The 22596-nt window shown below is 49.8% G+C and overlaps 1 protein-coding gene across 1 annotated transcript; it reads right to left on the reverse strand.

Annotated features, from left to right (window-relative positions):
* Positions 1-3963: 3963 nt before the first annotated feature.
* Positions 3964-21605, reverse strand: LOC149332977 (uncharacterized). The gene is made up of 6 exons (XM_089557604.1): positions 21555-21605; positions 19469-19525; positions 18160-18525; positions 15068-16354; positions 9946-10053; positions 3964-6036 (listed from the first exon to the last, which is right to left on the reverse strand). The coding sequence occupies exons 1-6, from the start codon at positions 21603-21605 to the stop codon at positions 3964-3966; spliced, it is 3942 nt and encodes a 1313-aa protein (XP_089413730.1).
* Positions 21606-22596: the final 991 nt, after the last annotated feature.

Here is a 22596-nt window from a genome sequence, read left to right on the forward strand (position 1 = left end):
TCTTACACTGATCGTTCGGGCTCGTGTTGTTTCAAGTTTAGCAGCAACTGCATATGCGTGCAACGTTGCTGCCATTTATTCGGAATGCAATAGTATGCCTTTTCCGACGCGCATAAGTGTCCGCGCAAGAGGAGGGCGAAGTTTTGCCGCCAACGCTTCAGCCGCCGCTTCGGCGTGTGATGTGATGTTGCGTAATATCACGCTCATATGCATGTTATATACGATGAAAGGGGAAAGTTGGGCAAGCATTAGCAGCAGACAACCGTCCTCTCTCGAAGCGATAGTTTTACCCGTAATCACAGCATGCGTCAGTTCCGCATACACTCGGTGTGAAAAGATCGTGGGGAGACGATCCATGTATCCCTTGCGCCCTCTAATGTTGAAATGCGTACCACATATCTGGTGGTGTTTCGAAGGCTTCCACAGGGTAAATCGCCCTTGCGAGCCTTGCCGATTTATCCTGCGCACCCATTCTAGCTTCAGCTTCTTGTCCTTGGGGAATACGTGGTATGAAATGTTGATGTCCTTTCTCGTGTTGTGACTACAGCCGGGCACGCAGCACTTTTGACCGCCACCGCGATTCTCCTCTGCAGATATGTCGAATGTCTAAAAAAATCCCCGCATAATTGCAGAAAGACCACAGATAACCACCACAGCAGTACGCTGCAACATTTTGCTAAGAGGCACCAACAACGCGCACGAAAAGACGCTCAATGCCTGAACACGGCGGCACAAGACAGCAACTCGCTTGACAGCAGACGACGCAGGCGGCGATCGCTCCTTTCCCCCATCATGCTTTGCGCGGATCCGCAAGGGGATGGCGCGGCGCTGCAATTTGCCGTTTCAAAGGGGGCGCTCCGATCCATCCATCCATCCATCCATCCATCCATCCATCCATCCATCCATCCATCCACCCACCCATCCACCCATCCACCCATCCACCCACCCACCCATCCACCCACCCATCCACCCACCCATCCACCCACCCATCCACCCACCCATCCACCCACCCATCCACCCATCCATCCATCCATCCATCCATCCATCCATCCATCCATCCATCCACCCACCCACCCACCCACCCACCCACCCACCCATCCACCCACCCACCCACCCATCCATCCATCCATCCATCCATCCATCCATCCATCCATCCATCCATCCATCCATCCATCCGCCCGCCCGCCCGCCCGCCCGCCCGCCCGCCCGCCCGTCCGTCCGTCCGTCCGTCCGTCCGTCCATAGAATCAATGGAAAATTTTTAGAGTATCGCATTCCTTTTCCGCGTTCCGCCGGCGCGCCGACTGGCTGATGCGGGTCACGTGACTTCGCGTCGCCATATCCCTTCCAAGCGCGCGGGCGGAATACACGCCTTCAGCGGCAGTTCCTTTCTTTCAGCCTGTTCGTGGCATCAAAGAACACCCGCTTGTACGAGGTAATCTAAGCTTGTTCACTTATATGCTACACATTCTCTTTGTTTAGAGAGAGAGAGGCTCTTTAATGAAATACAGAGAACTTAGCCTGCGTTTCAATATCGCTGGCATGCTACACTGCGTAGCGAGGGGAATTTGGGAGATAAAGACAGAAGGAGAGCAGCGCGGAAGAGGTAAAAAAAGAAGATAAAATGCGGCCATGAAATGGGTACTAAGGATGCAATGGCGAGTATTGATGTAACCTATGGAATGATGGAGTGCATAGCCCGACAAATGGGCTGACGAAGCTCACTGCATGAAGAATGCATGAAGGTAACGTCCAAGTGAATTTAAAGCTTATCGAGATGTCCAATGTCTTTTATATATGTAAATAGAAAGTTCATTGCAAGTCTTTGTTTTCAAAGGCAGGCTAAACCGGTTTACCGGCAGGCCACACGGCCTTTTTTGCTTTTCACAGACAGTCACTTGTTAACACCACTCGAGGTAGAATACGAGGGGATCGAAATGAGGGCGTACGAGTGTAGGGTCCTTGCAATTTTCGCGGCTTCACCAACACACCTTCTCACTTTCCGCTCACCACACGATAACTTCTGGTACTGTCCTGAACAGAAATTAGTTCGTTTTGCTGAACTTAAAACTAGTTTCAAGCCGACGGCAGCGGTCTCTTGCTGTTCCGACGGCGCCGGTCCGGCGGCCTCGAAGGAAAATGGCGCGTGTCGGCTATTGTTGCCAGGAGAACCAGCAACTTTGCGGAACTATAAAATTTCCCACTCACTATAGTTTTCCGTTGCTCCGGCTCCCGCCGCGTGGACTACAAGTCTTTTGTCCCCGATAGTACGTGCACTGCAGGGATTGCTTTGCCTGCAAGCTTTTCGAAAAAGCCCGTATTTTCACATGATGCAGCCAAGGTTTGTCGAGCCACAGCGGCGAGGCTAATCGCGTTTTCATGATTCTAAAAACTGATATTGTTATTGCCTAAGAGTGGCTACAAACCTCTAATTGCAATTATCAGCCTAACTCTACTAGTTAAAATTAATTATTAAAAATTAGTTAACCAGCTTTCTACTTAAGGCAATTCGTCGGTTTTGTGATGTCCGCCAACACAGTTAATAATATGCCACAAGAGCCAAAATTTACCCGAAGAATCCTATTTTTGAAAAGTTTTGAAAGTCTTCCCCGAAGCGCCTCGTATACAGGTACACAGTACCGTATCCCTGTTGCGTAGGTCCGTTGCTCAGCCTCGCTATGAAACTATGCACAGCAACTATGTCAACGTGATGGCAACGTGCATACATCAAAGAGGTAGCAGCGAGTGAAAGCTGGAGCGATTTAGTGCCCGCTCCACAAATACTGAACTGAACAAGACAGATGGGCCTAATTTTAATGTAAACTGATACGTTGACGAGTTCACAACATTCCTGTATACCCCTATTTTCACCCTTGCCGCTCGGAAAAGTACTCCTGAAGCCAGGATGCACATATGGCAATTGAGCAGTAGACAGGTTTCCTTACTTTCCTGGCACAGTGGAACAATAAATGCGACACAAAGCCACTAGACCACGATGTATGGTCCACATAACATTGCTAGTCACAAAAGGCAAAACAAACAACAATGCAGTGCTCATCACAGATGCATGGTATTCAGTGAGCACACAAAGTGATGCTTAAACGCAATAGACGTGTAGCGGTCTTAGAAGGTGACAATATACTCTTAGCTAGCTTCATGCAAACGAAGCTGGCCAACAGATATGCAAATCCACCTTTAAGTCCTACAATTGTCCACAGGGAGAAATGTTTCGCGTAACATCAACAGGTAATCTCGTGTCAAACACTGTCTCATCTGTTCAAACGTACTAGCAAAGATTGTCGTGAGTTTCATGTTCGCTCCAGTAGACGACAAGCACATACGCGAAAACCGATTAGTGACAAAATCATGCCGAGAACAATACACACAACATACACACTTGCCGTTGCATAGTGTGAACGAAAAATAAATATTCTGAGAAGCCTGCACAAAAGTTCCATGGAAATGGGTGCCTGAAAATAGTTCTGCATAGCACGATTACATGTAACGTCAGTAGTCTCTATATCCACAGCGCAAATAAGACGCACTAATGAGTCGTTACTGGCTATGTTAAGCTTGAATTCTGCTTGAGAAACGAAAAATATAGCTTACACATACTAACGTGTTCCACTAAGATAAATGGTTCGCGGCAAATATCACAGCAGGTTAAACGAATAGTGAGAAAAATATGCCAAGAACATATGCACAGAACAGATACACTTGCCATTGCGTAATGCGAACAAAAATAATTAATGTCAGAAACCTGCGCGAACGTTATAAGCAAAGGGGCGCCTGAAAAGAGTTGCACAGCACACTCAAATGCAGCGCCAATATTCTATACATCTACTAATGAGTCATTATTGGTTAGGCGCTTAAATCCCACTTCAAGACCACAAAATATATCTTACGCATAGTGAAGTGTTCCACAAAGTGAAATGGTCCACAGCGAATATCACAGCAGGTTAAATCAAGGAAAAAACGAACATTTCTGTTCCGGGTTCATCTTCGATCCTTTGGGACAGCTGTATACACGGGCGAACGTTGCGGAATTCCGGACGATCTTGTTGCAGTCCGCCGCGATGAGGCTCTCGTAACCAGGACGCGCGCATGTCAGGTAGCAGAGCGTCATGAAGAAGACTCTGTCCTCCGTCAGGTGTTCACTAAGCCCCAAGGGCCCGTCCTCACCCCCGAGGTGCGACTCCTTGAGCGCAGCGTAGGCTACCTCCACGGCTGGTACCTCGGGGAAGACGCTCTCGTTGTTCCCGCCGTGGTGGCACTCGGCCCTAGCCTTAAACTCTCGCATCGCATCCGCGGAAATGGTGGTATCCTCGATCGCGGTACCGTTGTATGCAAACCTGATGCCTGAGCTGTCTATGGCCTTGACCATTTGCATGGCCATCAGGAAGAACATGCCGCCGTACAGCATGGCCCTGGTACCGTTGCTGTAGAATGCCGGTGCCGTGGCAGCGCCGAGCGCCAGCTCCACAGAGTTGGTGAAGTCTTCGTAGCCGGCGTAGTACGGATAGTTGTTGCCCGGCAGCATCAAAGCCTCGTCGTAATCTGGAGTTCTTTTAACCCGGCCAGCGGCCTGGCGCGTCTTGATCCAGTAGTGAGCGTACGACGGCTCCTCCTGCGGAAAGCCTGCGAAAAGCCTTCGCAGCACGTCGTCACTGAGAAGGGACTCCGCGGGCCAAAGAGCCTTCTTCACGGATGCGAGTTTCCGACTCGCGTGCGACTTGCTCTCGTCGTCCATCCAACTAGAGGTGTTGACCCGCTCAACGGCCGACAGGACAAGGCTGTCGAAGCCGCTGTCGATGGTCTCTCGGTCTCGCGCCGAGAAGCGGGCAAAATAAGCTAGTGCGGAAATGAGGACCTTGAAGGAGCTTTCCACATGGGAAGCGCAGTAGATGGGAAGATACAATGTGGCTCTCTCCTTGCTGCCAGTGTAGCTCACGAGGAGGGAGTAGTCAGTGCAAATACCAAAGTACTGCACAATGAGCCACGATACATGTCTGTTCAGCTTCTGCTTTCCGTACTTCGTCATCAGCGTGGCGACTGTCTGTAGGAAGGAGACATCGTTACTAAGAATCTTGTCCTCCGTGGTGAGCATTGGGTGGAGCAGCATACCATACTGAAAATCGTCGGCCCATTCGGTGGCAGAAGCATTGATTACGTGGGAACCGATCTCGCTGAAGGAGAATGCCGCAGGCCGTAACACCGAGGACTTGGCCGCGGCAATCAGCGTTGTTATCACGTCTGATTCCATGGAGCGGATCTCGTTGACGACGTTTTCGTCTACCGATGGTCGACTGGCGCTGTCGGGGTAGAGTAGGACAAGGAACTGCTTCCAGTAATCGATGTAGTGAGAGGAGGTTAACCTGTGGTGATTCAACATAATTGGCAAGATATGGCTTTGCCTGATCAATAAGCGCCGTCTTCCAGAGGGAGTTGGCTGCAGCATGTTTACGGTGATCCAGAGTGGCCACTGCCATTGGTAACTGAGGCCGACGAGCAGGCCAAGCGGAGGTTGCAGGTCCTCGGGTAGTTCGGGCCAGCTTAACCCAATCTGGTGCAGCATGGTGTGGACCAACGCCACCTGCGACTGGTTGTAAGGGTAGCTGTCGTGGCACATCTTGTACATGGCCAGCGGCTTTTGTCCGGCGGATAACTTAAGCGAACCCGTGGCCAGAGTGTCCGGGAAGCGGTCAAACCATGTGAACCGGAGGTCGTCCAAGACGGCAGAACCCAGGTCGCGGTGATTCTTGGAGGGCTCCCAGGCGGAACAGACAAACGCCTCGAAGTCTTCGCAGGGATCCAGAGTCCAGTTGATGCGTGCGGTAAGAAGCGCAGCATGGCGGCGGCAGTCTTCAGTGCTGCACAGTCTGTATTCGCTCCGATGCTGTCTTGAGACGAGTACAAGGAAGTATGCGAAGGAGAGGATGGCGCAGACTCCGAGACACGTGACGCCGATTTCAACTTTGGTCAGGGTAAACTTTTTCTTTACCGTAAAGGACTCGCGCACCGGGCTCGGAGTTCTCGCCTGAGAAGAGAAAAAAAAATTCTGTTGAAGGGGCAGAGCAGCAACACTGGAAATGGTTTTTTATATATATACCGCAGCGGTGGCTCAGTGGTTTGAGCATCCGCATCGTATTCGGGAGGTGCAGGGTTCGATCCCCAGTGCGGCCGGTTAACCACCGGTGACACAATGGAATCTCCCCCTGGCCTGGTGCTCGGCTTAAGCAGGGTGGAATGCTTGGTACATTGGTCTTTGACCGCACCTTTAGTAAACGAAGATACCCTGCGCCATGGCCCTCTTTGGCAGCAGACGCCCTTTGCGCAATAAAAAACAATCATCATCAGCTTTTTCTATAGAGGCCAACCAGAGGGCCGACGAAGTAGCTTGAACACGCGGCCCCTGAGGAGTTCTCGCGGGTAGTCCCGGAGTAATCGGAGATATTGAATTGTTGCAGAGGAATGAGGGTAAAGTATCCTCCCCCCAAAAACCTTTTAAATCAACAAGAAGCAGTGTACTGGCGGCAACTGCAAACGGGAACCTTTGCGAACTTACATATACTAAGCAAAATGTACCCGGATAAATACAGGGACATATGCCCATGGTGTGGGGCCAAAGCCACCCTATATCGTATCACATGGGAATGCAAAGAAACTAGGCTTTCCATAGAATACAAAATCCGAATGCGAAAAAGTGGGAGAGTTTGCTCTCCAGCGGCAACCCGGTCCTCCAGAAAGAACTGGTCATCCATGCCCAGCGAGCAGCCAAGCTCAACGGTACCCTGGAATAGGGGCGCCGATCTCAGTCGACCGTAATAACTTGTACAATAGAGCAAATAAAGTATATCTTATCCTATCGTATCTGTGGTTTCAAGAAACTACTGCGCTCACGAAATAAACATTCGCACAGATGTCTTTTGCAACTATGATGAGTAAAAGCTGTTTCCATTTATTAAGTGGACACGAGGTGGAAAATATTTCGCGCATATTGGACAAGTTGTACCAGCAAAAATAAAGCGAAAAAATGCCAAGAACAGTCGTCCACAGCAAAACTACCCAAAGAGCAAGTAATCCATGATAAAGAATCGTGAAGAAAAAAAATATTTCAGAAAAGCACTGCGACTCATGTCTACTTTCATGCGAAGTGGTTGGCAGTTAAATAGAATTTTAACGAAATCTCGAGATCTATAGGTACCCATTATATTGGCGCGTTTCCACCAGCAGCCGCCCAGCGGCTGCTCTTCGCAAGTCTTGTGCACCGGCAAGTGAAAGAGGAAGAAGCTTGTTCTCGGCCTCCTCTGGGTGCTGCGCCCTTGGCTTGCTCTCCGGTGCCGTCCAGGTCGACCCCCCATTAAAAGCCCTTCGGTTACGAGCCCCAACGGCTACGTAACAGTATTTAGTAAATCGCGGTGCAGCTTGTAAAACCTATCAGTCTTAGCACTGAAATGACATATCCCCTTCACAACCGTACACATCCCACGAACAGCCATTACATATCTGCACTTAGTCAGTTGATAGGGCTGAATATACGGCTTTCTACAGAGCGCAAGCTGCATAAATATTTGTATTACAACCCCTCATGCAATACAGCCAACGGTAAGGCGCGTCGACTAGGCACCTTGTCCACAAAAAAGTGCTTTCACTTATTGCATTTTACTTTAGCACTTTCGCTGGTGTCCTGCGCTCAGAGTACAAGAAAGGGTGCATCTGGTTGGGGCAGTGGAGATTCTGTTCTCGTTGCTGTACACATTAACGCCGAAAAAATACCTGGGTCTATTTTCACCTACTCCATTGTGCAGACAGCGAGCCTCCATATTAACGAGACGTGAAAGCTGTGAAAAAGTTTGGTCCCCACTAAAATCGTTAAATACGAATAGTCCATATTAACCGGGGTGAAACTAACGAAGCACGACTGTTTACCCGAAATCCTACACCGGTGTCCACTGACGACCCCAGTACTTATCGCCTTGATTACATTCTGGCCAACTCGGGTGATCATCCTCATAACCCAGTAAGGCATGTCGACGGGCTAGTTGGTTTTGCATCTTGAAACTTGGAAAATATTTGCATGGCGCCAGTCCCTCCTCGTCTCTTTTTGTCCTTGTTAAATTATTTGAGGCCTAGGTAGTTTTTTTTTCCAAGTTTCAAGATCCTCATAACCATTATCAACCTAACTACGTCCACCGCAGGACACAGGCCGCTTCCAGTCTCCCCTAATTAGCCCTGCCTTGCGCCAGCTGCGGTCATTTTTAAGGCGAAATTAATGGCTCATACTCTCGGCCATGACTGTGTCCGTCCGTTACATCTGAAGTGAGTTATAAATATAGTCATAACTAGTCACAAGTCATGACTATCGAACTAGTAATTAACCAGTCATAAACGAATTAGTCATGACTACTCATTTACTAGTCATCAACTAATTAGTCCAGACTAGTCAGTCATTAACAAATCATGACTAGTTACCCACTAACCAATCACGACTAGTTAGTGATCAGTTGCCGCGTTTATATTGCAGGTTTTTTCGCGCCTCAAGCGACCTAAGTATGAAGTACGCGTCAGAGCCATCGTTCAATTGATGAAACCGCAAGTAAAAGAGCATGAGAGAAGAAAATGAATTAAAAATTATTGAGCTGCCGTAGGCGACTAGAAGGTGGCGATCCATGTATTATAATGTCTAACGCATCATTTGAGAAAACTTGCAATAAATTTAAAGGGGCTCTTAAAGAAGCCCTAATAAATTTGCGGTATGCCTGTAATGTTGAAGGACGCCGCCTCACAAATTTCCTCCAGCAAGACTTTTGTTTTTTGATGCGGTTTGTAGAAACTGGGCTACCTGTAGTCGAATTTTGACTTTCAGCGTCTTCGCGCCTTGCCCTCTCCTCTCGTCACTGTTTGCACGCTGAAAGGTCGGCACTTCTCCGCCAACCCCAGATATTTTCGTTGACCGTGTTGAAGCCTGGTAAGGTGCAAGCTTTATATCCCCTCTACAATGACGTCATCCTGTGCGCTCTAGTTATTTTTAATGCTAGCATAGACACGCAGCGGTCGCACTACCGACAGCTATATGGCTCCCCGGCTATGACGTCACTTTTCTCGCTCGCGCTTTCTGTTCATGAGCGACATGCAAACACGCGTCAGTGTTTCATGCGTATATCAGCAAGAAATGGTTTGGTTTGGTTTATGGGGTTTAACGTCCCAAAGCGACTCAGGCTATGAGAGACGCCATAGTGAAGGGCTCCGGACATCTCGACCACCTGGGGTTCTTTAACGTGCACTGATATCGCACAGTATCCAAAGAAATTCTCCCGCCGCGGCCAGGATCGAACCGCGTCTTTTGCGTCAGCAGCCGAGCACCATAACCGCTGAGCCATCGCGGCGGCTATCAGCAAGAAATGAAACGTATACAAGACAACTGAGACACGAACGGAAAAATAAATTCTTAGGCAGGGGAAGCTCTGTACTAGCGGAGAGCAATGCCATTTCGAAAGCGCGAAGACTCAATCAACCTCGCTTGGTTTATGCTTTATGGGGATTTTAACAACCCAAAGCGACTCAGGCTATGAGGGACGCCGTAGTGGAGGGTTCCGGACATCTCGACCACCGAGGATTCTTTAACGCGCACTGACATCGCACAGTACACGGGCCTCTAGAATTTCGCCTCCATAGGAATACGACCACAGCGGCCGGGATCGAATCCGAGACTTCCTGGTCAGAAGCCACGCACCATAACCACTGATCCATCGCGGCGGCCACAACCTCGATTATAATGGCTGTCGAGGAGCTAATATGTTGGAGTATTTGTGTTGCTTCCTCAGTTTTCTTGTTCGCGTTTCATTCGTTGCTGACAGCAAGTTATCGCGTGTTGAAATGTGAGTTCTTCGACTAGTGAGTAGCCTGAGTAGCCTTTTGGGAACAGTGAGTAGCCCACCCTACTCACAATTTTCTCGAGACCGGAGAATGAGTCGAACACGTCCGCAATCTTCTGTTTCCCGGAGGCCGGTGAGGCTGCCTCCTTGGCACCGCTGTCGGGGGAACGGTTTTCGTCCTGGGAACGGGAATTGAACGACGTCAGTTCTGCGCGCGTGGAGAATGCGTTTGGCTCGCGACGATGGGTTGAGAGTTTGAAATTCAGCCTTTAAACTTTCTGGCAACGAAATAAGAGCAGCATGGTACAGAGGCAACCTTCAATGAGAGAACGACAACCAAAAACTACAGACGGCTTCAGGCAGTAATGAAAACCCGAACAAACAACGAAAAATAATTTGTAGGGCGCACTTAAGCTCCGCCTTGAGGCAGTGAGGCGATAGTCAATGGGTAATTCCCGTATATGCATAAGGTAATTCTCTACTTTATATTCACGAATCCTTCATATCGCTCCTGGCACCGCGGTACAGGGGTTAAGTAATGCGCCTCTGCCCTGAGATGGCAGGTGCTCCCAGCAGTTGGCCTTGCATAGCCCAAGTTGCTCTTCCCGAGCGACCAATCACTTAAGTTCCGCCTTAAGGGGATGACGCAATAGCGTAATGGGTTAATTCCCATACATGCGCAACTGGTCATTCTTTACATTCATATGTCCCTGGTAGTCCTCATATCGCTCCTGTCACAGTGGCGCAGGGGTTAATGCGCCTCTGCCCTGAGATGGCAGGTGCTCCCAACAGTTGGCCTTGCATAGCCCAAGTTGCTCTTCCCGAGCGACCAATCACTTAAGTTCCGCCTTAAGGGGATGACGCAATAGCGTAATGGGTTAATTCCCATACATGCGCAACTGGTCATTCTTTACATTCATATGTCCCTGGTAGTCCTCATATCGCTCCTGTCACAGTGGCGCAGGGGTTAATGCGCCTCTGCCCTGAGATGGCAGGTGCTCCCAGCAGTTGGCCTTGCATAGCCCAAGTTGCTCTTCCCGAGCGACCAATCACTTAAGTTCCGCCTTAAGGGGATGACGCAATAGCGTAATGGGTTAATTCCCATACATGCGCAACTGGTCATTCTTTACATTCATATGTCCCTGGTAGTCCTCATATCGCTCCTGTCACAGTGGCGCAGGGGTTAATGCGCCTCTGCCCTGAGATGGCAGGTGCTCCCAACAGTTGGCCTTGCATAGCCCAAGTTGCTCTTCCCGAGCGACGAATCACTTAAGTTCCGCCTTAAGGGGATGACGCAATAGCGTAATGGGTTAATTCCCATACATGCGCAACTGGTCATTCTTTACATTCATATGTCCCTGGGAGTCCTCATATCGCTCCTGTCACAGTGGCGCAGGGGTTAATGCGCCTCTGCCCTGAGATGGCAGGTGCTCCCAGCAGTTGGCCTTGCATAGCCCAAGTTGCTCTTCCCGAGCGACCAATCACTTAAGTTCCGCCTTAAGGGGATGACGCAATAGCGTAATGGGTTAATTCCCATACATGCGCAACTGGTCATTCTTTACATTCATATGTCCCTGGTAGTCCTCATATCGCTCCTGTCACAGTGGCGCAGGGGTTAATGCGCCTCTGCCCTGAGATGGCAGGTGCTCCCAACAGTTGGCCTTGCATAGCCCAAGTTGCTCTTCCCGAGCGACGAATCACTTAAGTTCCGCCTTAAGGGGATGACGCAATAGCGTAATGGGTTAATTCCCATACATGCGCAACTGGTCATTCTTTACATTCATATGTCCCTGGGAGTCCTCATATCGCTCCTGTCACAGTGGCGCAGGGGTTAATGCGCCTCTGCCCTGAGATGGCAGGTGCTCCCAGCAGTTGGCCTTGCATAGCCCAAGTTGCTCTTCCCGAGCGACGAATCACTTAAGTTCCGCCTTAAGGGGATGACGCAATAGCGTAATGGGTTAATTCCCATACATGCGCAACTGGTCATTCTTTACATTCATATGTCCCTGGTAGTCCTCATATCGCTCCTGTCACAGTGGCGCAGGGGTTAATGCGCCTCTGCCCTGAGATGGCAGGTGCTCCCAGCAGTTGGCCTTGCATAGCCCAAGTTGCTCTTCCCGAGCGACCAATCACTTAAGTTCCGCCTTAAGGGGATGACGCAATAGCGTAATGGGTTAATTCCCATACATGCGCAACTGGTCATTCTTTACATTCATATGTCCCTGGTAGTCCTCATATCGCTCCTGTCACAGTGGCGCAGGGGTTAATGCGCCTCTGCCCTGAGATGGCAGGTGCTCCCAGCAGTTGGCCTTGCATAGCCCAAGTTGCTCTTCCCGAGCGACCAATCACTTAAGTTCCGCCTTAAGGGGATGACGCAATAGCGTAATGGGTTAATTCCCATACATGCGCAACTGGTCATTCTTTACATTCATATGTCCCTGGTAGTCCTCATATCGCTCCTGTCACAGTGGCGCAGGGGTTAATGCGCCTCTGCCCTGAGATGGCAGGTGCTCCCAACAGTTGGCCTTGCATAGCCCAAGTTGCTCTTCCCGAGCGACGAATCACTTAAGTTCCGCCTTAAGGGGATGACGCAATAGCGTAATGGGTTAATTCCCATACATGCGCAACTGGTCATTCTTTACATTCATATGTCCCTGGTAGTCCTCATATCGCTCCTGTCACAGTGGCGCAGGGGTTAATGCGCCTCTGCCCTGAGATGGCAGGTGCTCCCAGCAGTTGGCCTTGCATAGCCCAAGTTGCTCTTCCCGAGCGACCAATCACTTAAGTTCCGCCTTAAGGGGATGACGCAATAGCGTAATGGGTTAATTCCCATACATGCGCAACTGGTCATTCTTTACATTCATATGTCCCTGGTAGTCCTCATATCGCTCCTGTCACAGTGGCGCAGGGGTTAATGCGCCTCTGCCCTGAGATGGCAGGTGCTCCCAGCAGTTGGCCTTGCATAGCCCAAGTTGCTCTTCCCGAGCGACCAATCACTTAAGTTCCGCCTTAAGGGGATGACGCATTAGCGTAATGGGTTAATTCCCATACATGCGCAACTGGTCATTCTTTACATTCATATGTCCCTGGGAGTCCTCATATCGCTCCTGTCACAGTGGCGCAGGGGTTAATGCGCCTCTGCCCTGCGATGGCAGGTGCTCCCGGGGGTGGGCCTTGTGCAGGCCAGGTTGCTCTTCCCGAGAGACCAATCATTAACTTAACTGCCGCATGCCACGGTGGACAGTTCGCTATCTGGTGGGCAGGTTGTGATGACGCCACAAGGTCACGCGACCTAGGTGGCCCACCTGCCTCCTCGGTTGCTCTCTGGGCACCACCTGCCAGCGTTATGCTCGTGATTTTTGGGTCAAAAAGGCGGCAACGCCAACGCCGGATATTCTGGGTAACGGGGCATTTAACGCCATAGCGTTAACATCCGGTCTAGCGCCTGTCGGGCTCCTTTCGAGCGAAGTGACCCTGCGGTGATGACGGAAGTTTAAGCAGACCTGCTAAAATAAGCGACGCAAGCAAAACAAAATATTTATGATGGGCGAAATCTCTAAGGGGCGAATCATAAGGATGACAGAGTGAAACCCCTGCTTCGCCTAACGCCGATTATGCCTATTCCGGTGCGTTAGTCTGTATTCACATGGTGGTTTTATGTCGTTGTCGGGTTACCCTGCAGTTCTACACGAAGATACGCTTATGTGGTTTGTCAATACACTACAGATTACTCAACTATTTTTTGCCTTGAATAAAATGAAGGAGTGTCTATAGACACAAAATTTTGGTTGCGTACCTTCTTTTGTTCTGATGTCTGAAGCATGAAGACACTAAATTTCTCTCAAACTGTTTCGGTTTTAACTTCCGAACGACGGCAGCGACGTCGAAGTTTAGTACAGGTTACAGAAGGCATGAGAAAAAGGTATATTCGCAGCGTCTTCTTTCGCTGACACTGCAGTTCCGAAGCAGGTTGGCATCAGCGCTGTACTGAAATAAAGCAACGATGCAGCGTTTATACGACTTTTTTTCATGCATCACATAACCTATACTAAACTTTTTCGTCACAAAAATTGTACATTACTATAATTATACATTATAGAATTTATACAGTATTGTGCGTTTTTATTGTGAATATTTTCAAAAAATTTCCCGCCTCAACCGCTCCCTCGTTTGCGGTGAAACTGTACACAGAGCTTGCGTATTATGGTAACTTTTGTTTCGTAGAAAGTTTGAGAACGGTACTTACTCGGTTCAGCCGTACTACATGCGAAAACGTAATCGTCTGCGTAGAGATCGGTGATCCAAAACACGGAAAAAGGTTTTTCGCTGATGGGCGATGGTGGCGCCATCTGTTTCCGGCAGTGGAAAGCCAACGACAAGGGTCCGAGGCGAGCGTTGCAAGATGCGCGGTCCCTTTCAATATGCCGCTACGGCATTTGCGTCCGTTTCAATTGTAGCACTTTCAACATTTGGGCTAACTGAGCAGAAACATATATCATAACTGATTTAACGAGTCTTTACAATTCAAAGGATATTGTTTGCAACGCTCACCTCGGCGCCTTGTCGTGACGGTTTCCACTGCAGAAAACAGACGGCGCCACTATCGCCCTTCAGCGACGATTACGTTTTCGCATCATGCACGGCTCAACTAAGTAAGTACCGTTGTAAAACTTGCTACGATACAGAAGTTAATTTAATACGCAAGCTCTGTGTGCAGTTTCACCGGAAACTAGCTAGCTGTTGAGGAGGGAAAATATTTGAAAACATTCAATATAAAAACGCACAATAATGTACATTATCGTAGGCGAATATCACGTGCCGATCTATGCAGACTACTGCCTCATGCATTCTTGCAATGAAAAAAAAAAACATGCAACCAAAAATATGGTGTCCGTACTCCATAAGAGGAATTTAATGCTTTTTTCCGCAACACGAAACTGAACAAATCCTTGAGTGAGTTGTGCTTTATTATTGCCATCACAACTATATGCCCACATCTATACGTACACGATCCGCATTGCGGAGTAAAATATCTACACTTCGTTCATAGATACTTAAGAGTAGATTTGGCACCGGCTGCCATGTTGTCACCATAATTTGGTCGTTAATTCAGCTAACCTTCCACCTGTGCCTCCCAGACAATAACTTCAGCCGAAAGAAGCCTAGCCGTGTCTAATCAAGCGAAATGGTTACCTTATCCGGCTCGACGGCAGGGACGACTCTCGGCGGCGAATTTACACTCACCCTCGCGCTGTTTATGGCCGTCGCTCGCTGTGGAGAGGTTGCGCTGGATTCAAGCTGCTTGTGCATTTGTTCTCCAGCTGAGGCCCTTGTAGAGGGCGCTGCTGCACCCAGCGATTCATCGTACTCGTGTTGGCCAGTGGCATCCACTGCACTCGTTTGCTGCTGAACGCCAGCGACAGCATCGGTTGCCGAAAGGACCTCGCAGGCAGCGGCGGGGATCGGAGATGCGCCACCGAGCGGGGATACCGCGGCCGAGGTAAGTGGAGGAAAACCATCACGTGTATCCAATCCTGCCGCGGTCATCACAGATTCGCCACCGGCAGCGAACTCTGCTGCAGCGTTACTGCCCGAAAGGCTCTTGCCGGCTACGGTGAGGACCGATGGCGCGCCGCGGAGCGGAGAAACCGCTCCGGAGGAAATAGGTGGAAGGTCTTCGTGTGGCTCAGTGACTGCAGGGAGCGTCGAAGGCTTGTCGTCAGGACGGACATTCGCGGAAGTATTGGCGTCAGCAAGGTCCTCTCTGGCTCCGGTGGCTGAGGTAATGGGCGAAAGGTCATCCGGTGCTTCGGGGTCTGCCTTGGCCATCAGGGACCTTCCACCTGTACTGGACACAGCGGCACCCTTGGGGATTACTGTGGGGACCGGAGAAGAGCCACCAGCTGGAGACACCACGACCGATATAATGGGTAAATGGGCGTCTGCCGCTTCAGTGTCTGTCATATGCATCATACCCATGATATCTGGAGGGAAACTCTCCGGAGCACTGGGTGCCGATCGGCCCTCGCAGGCTGCAGTGGGAACTGGAGATCCCACCGGGGACACCGCTGCCGAGGTAATGGGCGAAAGGCCATCGAGCGTTTCATTGCCTGCGATTGGCTTGAGTGCCTTGCTCTCTGGAGAGAACCTTCCAGCGCCGTTGAAGGTCGAACGGCCTCCAGAGGTTGCGGAACGTACGTTGGGAATGGTAGATGCGCCACCGGACGAGGGTATTGCTTCAGATCTAGGGATCGAGAGACATTCGGGGGCTTCGCCGCCTGCCATCGGCGTTAGCGAGGTTTCGATCGGATGGGACTTTGCGGTGGCATCTGCGGCTGAAAGGTCCTTGCGGGTGCCAGTCGTGGGCTTTGGAGAACTAAGCGGGGACTTTGCGGCGGGCTCTAGCTTGGTCGAGTGTCGATACTGTTGGTGGCGCTTTTCTCCATGCCCGTGCTTTCCGCTAGTTTTCGGACTTGTCACCTGAAAAAATGTGCGTCAAGATGTAAGAGCTTTCGGTATTTGCTTATAAACTGAAAATACGGTTGAAGGCATCGCTTTATATGAGTGGCAGGTTTATAATCTCTCGTGCGCGGATCACTAAGCTTGGCTCTAAAAGGCAACAGCATCGAACTTGAGGATGTTTAACTGGGATAGATGGTTTCGCTTCATAGTCAGAAATCACCGCAAACAGACACGGCCGAAAGAATGAAATGCAGACACGACTCTGCCTCACTGATATTAATTTTTTTGTAGCGAAAACAGCAAATATAAAGCAAGAAAGGACTCGATAAAACATAAAAAATCCGGCAACAAAACCTGGTTCTCCGCTGAACCCGACACCGGGTCCTCCACTGAATAGAACCCATAACGCCATCGCGCAGCTGTCCGGAGCTTGTTGTCGGTTCAGAAATGAGGACCATGGGGAAATGTTCATATGTGCAAGCGGCTTATAAAAGGATACATAGGGACGCCTAATCCCATAATGTGGGGCAATACGACAGCACTCAAAGCTGTGGATGATTTTGCCGCAAGTGACTGGCGGGGCTTTCAAGAAGCAGGTATGTCTTATTCCCGTACAAAACCTGCCACGGTTGGCAGGGGAAGTTTCACGCAGACCAACCTGCTCTGAAGATGTCAGTGCCGGTCTGGTGACCTGCCTTCCCTCGAACCAAATGGGCATTCCTTGTCTATTGATGTCACTTCCGTTCATTTCCGGTAATTCACTGCCGGCCTGATGACGTCATGTTCCTCCAGCCAATGGGATTTCTGCTTTCTGTTGACGCCATTGGCGGCTAGCCAATCCTATTTTTATGGACGACGCCGGGTTTTTATCGCGGTGAGGGTTGTATGCTATCGCATAACAAGGTTCACTCCAAATGAGAGAGACAATGCTACAAACCAGTTACCCACACCGTCTCTCCATCCTTGGCGCAAATTGTACGCATAAGAAGCCTGTCCCGTCTTGTCCTCTGTTGTGAACGTTCCATTTGCGCTACCCAACTTTTTGTCGTCGTGAGCTTCGCCCAAAATCGCATCCAGCGTAAGAAATGTAATGCCGCCTTATGTAATGCCCACGGGCCTTAAGGCTTCAATAAATAAAATGAAATGAAATTAAAGTGATTTACACTCTGACCCATAAATGTTAGCAGTTAGAACAAGTGCCCAGCACAACCTACTTTGGTGCTTCTTGTTCACTTAGGTGAAGGCAAACCCACAATGAAATCAGGTTGTGGGCGGCTAATATTTAAACATGGCACATCAAGCGGTAGCTTATGAAGGAAAAAATTTGGTCGGCGCTTAAACCACAAGGGCGCAATGTGATAGCATTATAGACATCTTTCCTGCGCAAGTAGTCCTACTCAGTTTATAGATTCACGGATCGGACGGTGTCCTCACACCACTACTAGCGCACTGGTGCAGAGGTTAAGCGATGCACCACTGCCCCGGCAGGTGGCTGTTTCAAACTCGGTCGCCGGTGGGGCTTGTGAGAACTATGGCAGCTCTTCCCGAGCTCCCGTGAGGCTGATCTCTGCACAGACGGTTCTTCGAGAGGCTATCTCTCGAACAGTAAGCTGATACGCAGTGACACGGTGGAAAGGTGGCATCTGCAATGAATTAATCTGAATTAATTTCGCTTCCACCTGCCATTTGGTGGGCAGTTTGCCGGCAACCCGGTGGATAGGTGGACCAGCTTCGTTTTCGTGACACGGATGGACGGACGGCGGCTTTTTCATTGAATGTGACCTCTAATGATATATTTCACAATAAAATGAGGAAGAGCCCACCTTGGGCTTTGAACCAGCAGTTGCGGCTGACGGTAAAGCCGGATGATCTGCCGCTGCTGGTCGCGCCACGTCCCGCGGGACTGACTCGCCCGGACCGTGGCGCCGTTCATGTCCTCTGGCTGGGGTCCTCGTTGCCGGTGATGCAGCGGATTCGCCCGGGTGCCGGCCAGCGGCCTCTTCCGAACCCGTCTTCTTGCGGGCTTTGTCGGCAACCGTAGGCTTCCCGTCCGCCACCTTGGAGGTCGTGGTGATCCGCGAAGGCGTGCGGCCCGGCAGAGGGGACTTGGCGGTGGCGTCCTCCGTCCCACTGGACTGCCGATGCTTCCCGCTGTGGCCGAGGCTTGTGCTTGGTTTGGGCATGATGGCCTGGGCGCGAAAGTTTATAGGTGGCGTGCAGAAGCTGTCTAGACGCACAGCAAAAGGTGGAGGCAAATTAAAAATAAATTAGCGATCCGTAAAGTCCAACTGGAAGCTCGTAGACAATTCACAACATGAAACTTGGACACAGTTGAACAAATGAACGACACAGCGTTCATTGAAATGTGTTCTCTATCTATGCGGAATAAACAGCTAGGCTGCACTATTGATTTTTATTTACTTGGAGCCTTCTCTCAGACACAATTTGGTCTTGGATAATAGGGCAAAAGGCAGATGTTCCTTGCCTGGCGAGGGCCCTGTCACCACAGCATTAGTGTAGAAGGGCATTTCTACTGCACTGCACAAAAAATATGGCACGCTCATTGACATTAATCTGAAGTGGTCGGAAGCATTTTCTGAGAGGTACCGCATTCATTTTAGCTCCGAAACAAGAAGACAGCCACTACATCGTTAAAAAAAAACTTTCATAGCGTCCGTTTCTGCACGAGGCGGAAAAGCCAGACGAAAATCACGGTTCAAGGAATGAGCCTGCAGTGGCTTATCGGAAACTGGAGCGCCGTTTTCTAACCTGCGCTGTGCGTTCAGGATCTGCCAGGGAACGTGGGAGGAACGCGAACGCCCGAACTCCAGAAGAAGCTGCCGCGCTAACTTCGAAAGCCGTCGCCTTGAGCTTCACCTGCAAGGAGCCACGGTGCACATCTCTGAGATTAATCATTCGTGGCAACGCTGGGCATGCAGCGCACAATATGTGATCGGAGGCGTGGCAAGTTACCAGGGGGTAACATATATCTTAACGACGTCAAGTTAGGGTAACGTACTGTCTGGAGTAGGGTTAGCTTTCGGGAAACGAGAACAAGACGGGGGGGTCCTAAGTTGCCGACGAATATAAACGGCTGCGAATAAAGCGAGAAAGGTGCCGGTGTCCTTACACCTCGTGGAAAGAGATGGTTGTGCTGCAGAAGCGGGCGGACGGACGTTGTCGTTGCCTCTGAAGGAATGGCACATACCACGGTGGGTGATTCTTCTGCTTCTTCACCATATGAAAATATGGTGATTCTCAATGACCGCTTCTTCTTATTCTTCTTCTTCTTGACCACTGCTGACATGGCACATGCTCGCGCCGTGCGACTGGCCAGGGTTTGGTCGTGAATGCAAAGGAAAATCATACGGGCGATTTCGAGGAAAATAGAGGTAGGCGTAAGGTGGAAAGGTAAAAAAAAGTGAAATGAATGAAAACTGGAAGAGGATAACTGACGAAAATCAAAATAAAACGGTTTTTAAGAACGAGGAAAATAAAGAAATAAAAAATACACACTGTCGCTTTCTTCTCCTGCAAGCATGCTGCGCCCAAGCCATAAACTTGCCGGGGCTAAGCTTCGACCTCTTTTTTTTTTTTGGCTGCCCCTAGTGTCTTCGCAGCTATACTGCTGCCGCCCGGAGATTCGTTCTCACAGACTTCTTTTGTGGTCACTTGAGAATCAAAGCTAGGTTCCTTGAATGCGTCGTCACTATTTCAACCTTTTAGCGAAGCACGCAAGGGCACATAGATAGGTGGGTTGGTGACATACGATTCGTTTCTCTCAACGGTGTACAAACCCACTGATGATCATGCAGATTATGTAGCGCTGGCAGCCCCATTACAACGGGTGGATACAAGAAACGTCCTAGTTCAAAACAGTAGGTAGCAGAAGTGTGAGAAGAAATGCAGAATTAAAGAAAAGGAGGGGGAAAAATTAAGACTCAGATAGTCTGAGGCACGGTGTAAGAAATATTTCTTACACCGTGGTCTGAGGTGACGAACTGCGTGAGCAGGATGTGCATTTAAGGTGTTGCTCTTCTCTTTTGCCGCATCTCAATGCCTGGAAGTTGCGCCAATTAATTTCGCTTTGCTTTGGCTAGATTTCATGGCTCGCTAATGATTTTCTGCTTTAGATTCTGGTGACAACTGAAAACAGCACAATAAAAAGCGCTCGTTTCCATTGGCCGAGGTCTTCCGATGTCAAATTGTAATAGACTAGTACAAGTTTGTACTCCCTCGACTTGCAACCGGTAATGCGTTCAGTACCGTTTTACGGGGGTACAGCCCCACTGGCACTTGTCTGTGTGAAACCTTGGGAAGTGAAAGAAGCACTACCTACCTCCCCATCCTGCCTTCACCCACAGAAGAAAAAATTCTGTTCAGTGTCTGAAGCTTCGGCTTACAGTCAAATTGGGGTAAACACATCGAAATAACCATCGAGTATAGACACAACCGCTATCGCAGCTTTCTCGCGCCACGTCTCATGATTGTTCTGTCAATTTCTTGCGTATGCTGGCCTGTAGGGCTGTCCGTGCCGAACTCGGAACTTCTGAGCCGCACTTGGGCACAGGTTTGGACCTTCGTGAAACTCTGTACATTTGGAAGCATGAAATTAGGCACATGTGTAAGTGTAGTTTCTTGTCAAATGATATAAATTCACGCTATTCGACCCAGACACGAAACACATCAAGGTAAGTCTATTGGCTTCCACACTATATGGAACACCGCAGTATTGTGAGAAGCTTTGCAGCCTTATGGAATTGTTGAAACAGTGGCGGCCAACCGAGAAATTTCGATTACGCTCAAGGATGGCGTATCAACAAGCACCGTTCCTCATACGCTCAGCGTGTTCAGAATACAAGCTTCAGTACTGATACCTGTAAAGCTCATATGCGTCATTAGTGCCGCGGGATTAAAAATGCACGGCGAAAGTGTCAGACGCCTCGAAGCACCCAGTGCCGACGCTTAGGGCACTGGGTAGACAGGTTGCTTCAGGGCCAGTTGTAAAGGGAAGGCGAGGTGGCGTCAGAACACCTGATGGGCCTTATCAGAGTTTGTGGATGCTTTCGGAGGGCTCAGGTGGAAACATCGCGGCTGATGCCCTACAGCTCAGGATTATTCTCACCCAGCGGGGCCTCCTCGTCCTCAGGTCCACGCCCTGTCCGTCCACTACGCCACACGCCTAGAAACACTTTTTCTTGGAAACACTTTTCCTTGCCTTCTCCGGCGAGTTCAGATCCTCAAACACCCTAATCTCCACAAACTCCATCGCCTCACCTATCACTATACGTAGATGCATGTCCTTGGTGTGGCGACAACCCTGTTTTCACACATATCACATGGACATGACCACCCGAACCCAACCACCTCCATTCGGCCTTGGTGAAGTGGGAAGTGAAGCTGGCCAGCGTATTCCTTGGAGACCAGGAGGCGCTGTTCACCATCGCCAAAAACTCAGCAGAAGCAACTGGGGCCCCAGCATAACGGCCCCATCCACAACAGCTCTAACTACCTCTTATGCCAATAAATCCTTAATCCTTCCGTTGAACTCGGCCAAGAAGTTCCAAAAGAAGATATTCTAATCTGTTTTGAACTTTATAGCATCAAATGCAAAGTAGCCAGGACTGATCTTCCGGTTCCGTAGTCTCCAGAGACTAAATCGTTAGAACCGGGACTGCCTGAGCAGCCTGATCTGAGTCCTGTGCTCAGAAGCAATCACTCTTCCATGGGTCTCAACAACTGGTCTTGGGTTTGGCCTTTGGTCAATGGGTCTCAACGAGCGGATGTGAAGCAACCAGTACATGGGCGTCCAGGCTGCTCCCTCGTTGCTAGAGTGCGGCGTAGTACCGCGTGTGGCGTCAGCTTCCGGCGTGTTGTGGCTGCCTGTTAGCGTGGCTGCGAGCGACGTGCTTCGCACGCCCTCATGGGCCCACACCTTGGCTGTCTCGAAAGACACCATGGATGGCAGCATGCCCCTGAAGCTTCCTGCGTTCGAAAAATTTCATCTCATTATGCACATTCAGTATGCATTCATTGCGCATTTCATTATGTACAGGATTGTTCTTAAAAATGGCCTGTTTGGCAGCACACTGAACGGGGCTATCTTCAAAATTCTGTGAGAAAACTAAACTGTTCTTATCCGTGCCATTCGGCACACACAATCTTTGCTTTGAAAAAGCTTTCAGTACAAATTGAGTAGACAAGGTAAGAAAAAAAGAGGAGCCATTATCACATACATGACAGAAGCCAACGATCACCGA

The sequence above is a fragment of the Amblyomma mixtum genome, chromosome 8 (assembly GCF_055824585.1).
Source record: "Amblyomma mixtum isolate Tamu chromosome 8, ASM5582458v1, whole genome shotgun sequence".
NCBI lineage: Eukaryota > Metazoa > Arthropoda > Arachnida > Ixodida > Ixodidae > Amblyomma > Amblyomma mixtum.